Source organism: Octopus bimaculoides, chromosome 5 (assembly GCF_001194135.2).
Source record: "Octopus bimaculoides isolate UCB-OBI-ISO-001 chromosome 5, ASM119413v2, whole genome shotgun sequence".
NCBI classification, from domain to species: domain Eukaryota; kingdom Metazoa; phylum Mollusca; class Cephalopoda; order Octopoda; family Octopodidae; genus Octopus; species Octopus bimaculoides.
The window spans coordinates 16489429-16499891 of record NC_068985.1 but is presented as its reverse complement, the minus strand read 5'-3'; the positions used below and the strand labels follow the sequence as shown (position 1 = coordinate 16499891).

The 10463-nt window shown below is 34.0% G+C and overlaps 1 protein-coding gene and 1 long non-coding RNA gene across 2 annotated transcripts in view; one reads left to right on the top strand and one right to left on the bottom strand.

The window, feature by feature from the left end:
- The first annotated feature begins 533 nt into the window (after positions 1-533).
- Positions 534-8658, top strand: LOC106877003 (zinc finger protein 184). The gene is made up of 2 exons (XM_014925784.2): positions 534-809; positions 6779-8658. The coding sequence occupies exon 2, from the start codon at positions 6934-6936 to the stop codon at positions 8488-8490; it is 1557 nt and encodes a 518-aa protein (XP_014781270.1). The 5' UTR covers positions 534-809; positions 6779-6933; the 3' UTR covers positions 8491-8658.
- LOC106877006 (uncharacterized) overlaps positions 7089-10463 on the bottom strand; it is a 19616-nt gene continuing 16241 nt past the window's right edge. The window contains exon 3 of the long non-coding RNA XR_001410316.2: positions 7089-8103. This is a non-coding gene — a long non-coding RNA (uncharacterized LOC106877006). The remainder of the gene's footprint in view (positions 8104-10463) is intronic.

Genomic DNA, 10463 nt, shown 5'->3' with positions numbered 1-10463 from the left:
GTACTGGCAACGGTCACGCTCGAATGGTGTTTTCTACGTGCCACTTGCACAGGAGTCAGTCCAATGTTTTGTTCACATGCCACCGGCACAAGTGCCAGTATTGTATAAAATAAAAATAATCTAGAGAAAATTGGTATCAGTAAACAAAGCTAAAAACTATCTTTTCATTTGTGACAATAGACAGATTTATTAAAAGTCATAAAGATGTCGATAATAGCTTATTTATCCAGTGGTCGACTCAACATTCAGTATTGATTCTATCAGTCAATGCTTTGTTGTTACTCTCAAAGAAACTTCAAAATAATAACTCTCTTTTTCTCTCACTCACTTAGTTGCTTTTTTATATTGTTAAATTTATGATGTTTTCTGTGGTTGAACTAATTTTTTAAAATCACCGTTCCGAAATATATTTTTTAAACTTCCTTTGTGAGCAATAAAAAGAATTTTATTAACTGGAAACTGGTTTTCACGCTCCAGATGACACACTAATGACGTGTATGCATGTTTTTTGTGTGTATAAATAAAGTTTGTAGTATAACATAATCTCCAGCGCATACGACTATCACATTCATTGAAGACTTTCATAATGACCATTTGTATTTCTCCTGTCGTATGATAAGAACGTACCATATCACACCTTCGACGTATTAACGAAAGTACATTTCCTGGACCCGGAAACGCCAATTCAGCTGTTCAAGGGAGGTAATCATGAAAGAGTTTCCCCCTCAACCCTTTGCGTTTCATCTTGCATAACACAGACAGAAGTAGATTTGACCCTTCAACCAAACACTATGTTTATGAACGGAAAGGTAAGGTGTTCTGTTTTTGTCGTATATCTATGTACCTATAGTCGGTTGTTGTATGTCTACCTTTATCTTTCTGAAGCCACAACCCCTCAAACAATCGTATTCCTAATTTGGGATGTTATTTTCTTTATACTGATGCTCTACAAAACAGTTTTTATTTAATAATTAGCTAAAATGGCTCAATGGATCTTAATTGGTTATTGTTTCCACAATCCAGATGTTAGTTAACTAAATCCTGTTCTGTTCCTTTTTTTTTTTTTTTTTTTTTTTTTTTTTTTTGATTAGGTTATCACATAAATTTGACTGGCTAAATTTATATAATTCTATTAACGAAATCTAAGATGAGTTAGCATTTTTATATTCATTTTAGCCACTGGGTTTACGGGGTTCTGTTTGTTGTTGTCGCAAAGAAATTGAAAAAAATTCTAGAGATTTATTTCAATGTTTAATTTCTTTAAAAAAAAGTTTGAAACTAAAATATAAAATCTTAATTAATTAATTTTGTAATATTTCAAAATTAATTTAATTAATTTATGAGTTACTTTTCTCAACGAAGTTCAGGTATGTAAAACCACACATTACCCTGTTTAGTCAGTACAAAGTCCTTGAATTTTCAACAGGCTTCCACAGCAGGGCAGATTTCTTTAAACCCTGTCTTTCTGTGTGATATATGTCCTAATAGTGACCATCATCTAGTTAAACCGGACTTACACGTGGCCGCCACTATGTGTGGCTTCGCATTTTTCGACAATGTTTCCCCTCCCCTCCAACACGTCATTTTCAAGCGAATCACTTTGTAAGTTGTTAAGCAAAAATAACTTGTAACAATCGAGTTTTTAAAGGAACTAACAACGATATTCACTTCAAATATTTATCTAATATCTTGTGTTATATCTCTTTATATATAGTATATCTATATTTGGTTACCTTATATTTGTCAAATTATATTTTGTGTTCTTTCGGTTTGGTGTCATTCAAAATGTGTTATTTTATTTACCGATAACTTAGTTCATCTGATATAAGTGGGGTTTGGGACATTTTATTTCTAAATCTTCGTAAGAATTAAGTATGTTTTTTCGTTTTGTGTAACTCACGAAGACAACCTTCTAAATATGTAAAAAAGAAAAAAAAAAAAAAGGGTTTGATTTCCCAAATATTTATTCGGAACGTACATTAGAGAGAGGCTGAGTTCTCTATATTGTCTATTTCGGTACCTTATAAGTATTGTTCCTCTGAACTAGTTCGTTGCATACCCCTCCATCTAAGTTCACCCAATATACCTTATTTTATTTCGCGTCACCTATCTCCTATGTATTGTTCGTCAGGTCCAACACTTACCATTATACCTAGGCCTTCACCGCACACCCAGAACGTTTCTCCAGCAGACGTTAACTTGCAGAGATATTCTAACTGAACCTTAATCGTATCAATGTCATCAGTCATTGAGGGGTTCACAAAGGTCACGAGCTCTACTCTTTCCTCTTATTTGACCCTGTATATATCGAGGTTCGATTTGCTTGTTTGCTGATGAAAAAAGTGCTTGCATGAATTGAACCAATTATCTCTCTATCAAATAGCTTTGTACTCCACGCCTAAAGGATTTTATTATTATTATTATGTTCTAAGTACAAATGCTGCAGAGGTCGACTTTGCATTTTGGGGTCAATAAAATAAATAACAGTTGAACACTGAGGTCAATGTAATCGACAAACCCCCACCCCTGAAATTGCTGGGTTTGTGTCAAAATTTGAAACCTGAGTTCAAATTCCGCCAAGATCGACTTTGCCTTTCATCCTTGTGGGGCCGATAAATGAAGTACTAGTGAAACACTGGGGTTGATGTAATCGATTAGTTCCCCCCCCCACAAAAAAAAAAAAAAAATTACGGCCATATGCCTATAGTAGAAAGGATTTGGGGCAAGCTGGTAGAATTGTTAGCATGCCAGGCAAAATGCTTAGCAGCAGTTTGTCCATCTTTACATTTTGAGTTCAAATTCTGCCAAGGTCAACTTTGCTTTTCATCCTTACGGAGTTAATGAAATAGGTACCAGTTATGCACTGGGGTCGATATAATCGATTAGATACCCCCTCCCTCAAAATGTCAAGCTTTGTGCCTAAAGTAGAAAGAATTATTATTACTATTGTAAACTTTGTGCCTATAATAGAAAGATTTATTATTTCATATGACAGCCATGGGTTGGCAGAATTATTAGAGCTTTAGACAAAATGCCTTGCTGTATTTCTTCTGGCTGTTTATGTTTATGAAAGAGTTAATAACACATTAACAAGCTGATCTTTTTGATACTAAAAGGTAAAATTTAGTATCTTAATCATGTTATCGCATTGTCCCCTAAAGCCTAACACCCACTTCAACATGCTCACTGTCCCCTTGAGAGTGGTACTGTACATGTTTAGAACTTCTGCTCCATATAGTCATTTGGCTTTCTAAAGTAGACATCTTACTGTCTTAAAATAGGAAAAAATGTATTGGACAATGTAATCTTAGATACTGCATCTGGTGGGTGAAGATGGGATGATCATGCTGGAACACTTTTAATCAAAAGTCAGCTGACTTAATACAGTTGATGTTATAAGTGTAAATAACTAAATGTACATCATTTTCCAAAAGACATGAATCTTCTGTTAATTCTTTTGTAGAAACAGATGGGTGCTTGTACCTTTTAACCCTTTCGTTACTGTATTTATTTTGAGATGTTCTGTGTTTCTTTCAATTACTTTAAATATAACAAAGAATTTAGTAAAATAACTTAGTTATCATTCAGCTAGTGTTAGGAACATAAATTATGACTCAGGTTTGGTGGAAGATTTTAATTCAAAACTGATGAAAACAAGACACTTGTACTACAGAGCCAGTTTCAGCTGGGTTGGTAATGAAAGGGTTAATAACACATTGATAAGCTGATCTTTTTGTTTCTATATAATCTCATGAGGTTTTCTGTCCTAATTCAAGGCTGGGACTAATTTCTTATGACCAAAGATTTATGAGACAACTGTTTCCTCCTGAAGATTTGGCACAGGGGTTAACATTAGCTCTAAAGACTTAGTTTTTTTCCCCCTTTTCTTCCATATAACTAAACTCTAAATATGAAAATACCAAATTACAAGAACAATGCTAAATTTTCTACGTTAATATCTGTCGCTACCATTTCAGCCCTGAGCATACATAGCAGCTTTAATTTGCATTCTTTGTATCCCATTTCTTTACAAGACACAAATCTCTTCTTTCCTTAGCCATCTCTGCTTTGTTGGTTATATCTTTCCAAATGGTGAAATCTATCCTTACAGGAACCAAACAACCAAAACTTTCAGCAGGACATCAATGATTAAGACTTCTTGTTGCTCTGGTTCCACTCTGTTATCCCTAATTCTTCTAAGATTGCTGCTTTCCAGAAACAGCTATCTATCTGTTCTTACATTGAAGATATGGCCATCCTCAACTCTTATCACTGTTATCAACTTTGATGAGTTCAGTTCTTTGATGCAATTCTTTTTTGTTCACTTTAAAGAACGAGTACCTCAACACTGACATGACTCGTGTATCAACTCCCTATTTCCACTTAGTTTTGTTTCAAGCACCTTCTTACTTTTTCTCTTGTATTCTTTTGAGACTTTCTCACACTTCTCTTTCCATTACTTTATCTTCCTACAACATGCCTAGGTGATTGTATTCTTCATTCTCTCTGTGATATAAAGATACCACAAGATGGTATCTTTATGCTATCAGATTTCATCGTCCGACTTCTTCATAACTAAATCTGCACAGTTATTCACCTTATGCTGCATACTAGTATCCTTGCTAAATGGGATTACTTATTGAACAAGAGAATCCAAGTTTTTTTCACTTTTGGTGCATAGTTAGAGGTCATTTCTATAGCACAGATGATTTATTTTTACCCAGGTTTGAACAAGCTTATAAGTAGATCTGGATGTTCTCAGCATGCTTGTCAGAGAAAGTAATGGAGTCATGAAACAGAGAGAGTGAATCTCCCTGAGACACACCCTGCTTCATATTTTCATCTGAAAAGTATAGTTTACTCTGGTGGAACCTGAATGCATTTGTAAAACTACATAACTAAATCCCACGTGAAATTTTGTGTTACTGTACCCTGATTTTGCTAAACCACCCCACTTAGATCAGTGTCCCTACATCTAATTGCTATCATTTAGGAACTCAAAGAGATGATGTATTTTAAAATACACATCTCTGTTTCCATTTTTTTCTCTTATAAAATAGATTAAATGAAATATGAGAGATAAATATAATTTCTTTCAGCATTAGGCTGGCTCCTGTGGTACAAGGGTTATTATTTTTTTTTCATTTTTGTTTTGTTTTATACTACCTTAAAAGCTGCCCTCCATGCAGACTTTTAAGCTAGCTCCTGTGGAGGGCTGTTTGGGCCTGCAGCCCAAAATTAAAGAGAGCTAAATAGCATGACTATATGCCCTGGTGGTGTTTCATCAGAAATTAAGGACAGATGAGAATTAATTCTGTAATGAAATCTTTACAGTCCCAAGTTGAATTCCAACTGTTTGCCAATTTGTCCCAAAGTTCTTATCTCAACGTATAAGTAACAAAGCGAATGTCACTTATCTCCCCCTTGATCTCTGATGTCATCTGACAAACACCAAGCAAGATGGTATGAATCAGCCAAGCTTTATCTGCTAGAAATAGCAACCGAAATGCTTTTAAATCAGATTCCAATACTGGATGCTCAAGAACCAAATGAAGGGCAGATTTTCAATCGCGGGATTATCCTGATTCCAAAAGGTATAATATGTCTCTGTAGGGCAAATGTAGACTGCGATACAAGGCTCAAAGATGGACAGGTAGAATTTCACTTTTATTAATATAGATTATATGAAAGCTTTACAAGTGAGAAGTTCTGACCACCCCTCTAACATCACATGCTAAATAATATTAAGTTTAATTTTTATTTTTATCTCTTATTTAATTTATTTTATTTAATTTTATTTGAAATAAACTTATTTATATTTCAAATTATTTCACTTAAGTTTATGTAAAATTAATTTCAAATTTATTAAAACAGCAATGGATGACTATTTATTGTGAGTGGATAGAGTGATGGGTGAGCGAATGAATAAATGGATATCTTGTATGGCTGAGTTGGTAAATATCACTCATTTGAAGTTTTATGACATGTCTTTCATTCTTTTATTGGCTTTAGTCATTGGTTTGCTACCTTGGAGTTTAAGTGATTATATTGTCCCCAATACTTTATCTGATATTTATTTTATTACCCTCAGTGGGAGGAAAGCAAAGTCAATCTGGATGGGATTTGAACTCTTATGTTGACATTTTATCTTTACAAATTAAATAGAAAATCTTAAACACAGACACCAAATTGTTTGACATTTTTGAATTGTGAAGTCTGATTGGTGTTGGTTTGTTGGCTAAAATGCTGCTGAATCTTATAACTGTCAATGGAACAGTATTATATCCATAGCTAAGACATATATCACTATGACCCAGTCCTTTTAAGCAGGTATATTTAGCAGCAAGCAACACTGTTTAATTAATGATGAATCCAAGTCCTGTAAACCTGTGTGCCACAGAAGAAATTTTCACATTTCAACTCCCTTTCAATTTTAATTGCATCACCCCTGCCATCATCATCAGCAACAACAAAACCAGACTCAATATGAATGAATATACATATAAATACACATATTTACAATTTGTATTCCACTTTTGGAATAGGTACACTGTATGTTTGTGTGTTCTAAGAGGCCATTAAAAGAGAACTATGCTGAAAATAATTAGGCTACCATGGGGCCTGCAAAGCAAGCTTTTACTTTTGCATAGAAATGGGTTTCAGACAGCTGCTGTTATTGATGTTGTTGTTGTTGGTGGTGGTGGTGGTAGTGTGTGTGTGTGTGTAAAAATGTTCCAATATATTTCAATTTCCATTTTTTTTCCTGTATTTATTTCAGCTTCAAGCCATTTAATTGAGAATTTTCAAGAATGTGTCTCTAACTGAAGAATAATAAAGAAAGAAATATTTTTCTAATTAACCTTATGCTTAAAAAATGAAAGTAACAAAGTCTCATCGAATATCAAATGTTTTAAATGAGCTTTAGCCCACATAATGAATTGTGAAGGAAAATCTACTGGTGTAATGAACTCTAAGAAAACTTTACCTAAAAGCAATATTGGAAGACCTACAATGTTTGATTTCCACAAAAAAAATTTCCCCTTTCAGAGCCATTTAAATAAATATTTTAAAAACCATAACACAGAAAATTCTGGTAAAAAATGTTTTTTGAAGCCATTTTTTTATTCCAAAGGTCTTTCAAAGAATTTAAAGATACACTTCTTATATGAATGCACTTTTTGTCAAAAACTTTTTGCACATAATAGCAACCTAAGCAGACACATGAGGGTACATTCTGATGAGAAACTGTTCCAATGTAACCTTTGTGAAAAGTCTTTTACATCATCGAGTAATTTAGGTACACATTTAGGAAATCATTCAGGAAGCCACATGACGAAAAATCCTTTTAAATGTGGATATTGTAAAAAAATATTTACAAAATCAAATGAACTTATCAAACATATTGAATTGCACACAAAACAAAATTCTGATCAACAAAAATCAAGCTGTTCATTGAAAGCTGTTCCTTCGAGTGAAGGTGCAAGAAGCTGCTCAGGTACAAAACAGGTTGATGAACAGTCAGTATCGCCCAAAGGTAACTGTAGTTTTGATCAACAGTATAAACCTGATCATACATATTGTTTCAATGCCAGCCAGGAGTTGAATGATGGGAATGAAACGAACCCACTTGCATTTGGCAACAAAAGTAAGTGTCATTCAAATAGCATTGAGAAAAATCAGTTACAACCAGATCACACATATTGGTCACATGCTAAAAAATCTCGCCTTTGTAAAAGGAAAGTAAAATCTTCACATTCCAGTCAAAAACCATCAGTGATTCAATCTGATTCTAACAAGCCCAATATCGAATCTGATCACACGTACAGCTCAGGTCGTAGCACTAACATGCTTGGTGATACGTTACAATTAGAACCTTCAGCTTGTAATAGCGAACTTGTGCCTGAGAAAAATGCAAGAAAATTGAAACCTGACCATACATACAGTATTGGAGTTCATTGTAGTGAAAAGAAGACAAACACTCAAGAGGATTCATCTTTGCAGCTTGTACATCATTTTTCTCATACAGATAATTGCAGTAATTCTGGGAGACCCATACCTCTGAATACTCAGCATAACCAAAACTCTCAACCAGTGAGTACACCCCTGAAAAAGTCAAGTAAAAACAATTGCCTTGATCAACCAGTTGAAACCACAGTACATTGTTCAAATATTTCTAAACCCGACCACACATATTCTCATAAAAAAGGCATAATTTCTAATATGAATAATTTGAAAACATTTGGGAATAGGTCAGTTAAAACAGACTGGGAGAAACTAAGCTTTTCACTTCAAGCTGCAAAAGAGAATCAGCCTTCCTTTGATCATACATATTGTTTTGATGCTAAGCTCCAAAAAGAACCTGATGGAAAAGGTACAGATCATACATACTGCCTAGAAGAAGATGATTTTATTTGCTCACACAACTGGAATGCAAACATGATGTCTGATCACACATATTGTTTGATGAATGCAGTTACACGACACTTTTGAATGAATGTAGGACCCATTCCAGGATTACCCTTGTAGACATATGTAAAAAATTTTAAGGATATATTTTATTGTTTGACATGAACTTGAAGTATATTTGCTCTTTTAAGGATCAAATTTTGCTACACAAAAAAAAAAATAATATTGAAAATAAAATCTGGAATTTTTCAAGAATATTTCAATTTTGTTTCTTGTTTATGTTTCTGCAATTTTTTTCTTATTTTAAAAATTTTTACTTGATCAGTAATTAATTTTATTTATATTATGAACTCCTTTTATTGTTACTTTCTTAAAATAACCTTATTGTAAACCTTTATTGCCAATCACTGTTTAAATATGTTGCATTGTTCCTCTTTGCATTTATCTTCCAAACACACTGCTGTCTTTAATTCCATTCTTTCCACACATTATCATCATGAAGCTTCTCTTCATTTACAGAATATATTGACTATATTTTGAATAGTGGTGTTAGCTGAGATAGAATTTTTGAATTCCAGGTATTACAAGGCATAATTTTGGAGCTTAAGATTTTGATCTGAAATCCTGCTGGAAGTGAATTAAAATTTCATCTCTCCACAGTGAATCAAATAAGTACATATAAAGTATTGAATTTAATTCAATTGACTATAAATCTTTCATATAAAACTGACTTTGTACTTAAGTAAGAAACTAATATTGATCACATGTTCGAAATCAGTATAAGAAATGTAATCAATATAAGCTTTATGTTGTGTATAGTTAGAACAGTTCTTTCATAGATGCACATGTTATTAATTTCCATTGTGAACTATAACATCATTGATTACATGTTTTCATTGGATTAATCACTGGTTCATGGCACTTCCAATGGTGAGAATAACAAAGAAATGTCTCTAACTCAGTGAGCTTATTTTGAATAGTATTAATAGTATTGTTTTTTGCTGATATTTAGAGTCTGGTGTAAACTTGCCATCAAATGTTCTGAAGAGTAATCTCTTTCTTTATAGCACAAATTATGTTTATAGGTGTAAATTCTGATGTATGTTCATTTATATATGTGTGATGGATTATGTAGCTTTGCTTATTTAATTAACATAGATTATAAAACAGCTGTCAACTAATGGAATAAACATCTGTTCTTAATTTCCCTTATCTGTGTGCATGTTCAACAGAGTATAAGCATCTTGAGAGAAAAGTTAGGCATAAGAATAATCAGATGTGTGCAAGAGAGACAGCTGCACTGGTATGGTCGTGATGTGTATGGACAAGGACAGGTGTGTAAAAAAAGTGCTGATCTCTAACTGTGGAGAGAACCTGTGGTGGAGGTAGACCCAGGAAGACATGGGACGAGGTGATGAAGCATGATCTTCGAACTTTGAACCTCACAGAGACAATGACTAGTGACCGAGACCTTTGGTGATGTGCTCTGCTGAAGAACACCCGTCAAGCCAAGCAAAATTGCTGTCATGATAGATACTGGTGTTACGCAAATGGCACCCATGCTGGCGGCACATTAAAGCACCCATTACACTCTCAGAGTAGTTGGCATTAAGAAGGGTATCCAGCCATAGAAAACCATGCCAAATCAAACTGGAGCCTGGTGCAGCCTTTCAATGTGCCAGCCCAATCAAACCGTCCAACCCATGCCAGCATGGACAATGGACGTTGTATGATAATGATAATATATATATTGTTGTACTTGGGGATGGTCATATTGCCAGTTTAGCCAATAAAAACACACGCACTGTATATTTGGTGTTAATTTGCTTCAGCTTTATATTACATTAATCTTAATCTTATTTCGGCCAGAGTTCTTTCGTCACACTTCTGTGACCTCATCAGTGGTCCTTTGTTTCCTTCCTTCTTATGTGTGTCTCACCTTGCTAAATATCAGCCATTTTGTATTTTGTATTCCTATTGTATGTGTCTACGCATGCGTGTCTTTCAATGTGTCTGTGTCTTTTGTAAGTGCATGTGTGTATGGGGAGTGTCTGTAT

What these genes read in the sequence shown, in the direction of transcription:
- LOC106877003 (XM_014925784.2), top strand. Translation starts at nt 6,934, where the DNA reads ATGAATTGTGAAGGAAAATCTACTGGTGTAATGAACTCTAAGAAAACT.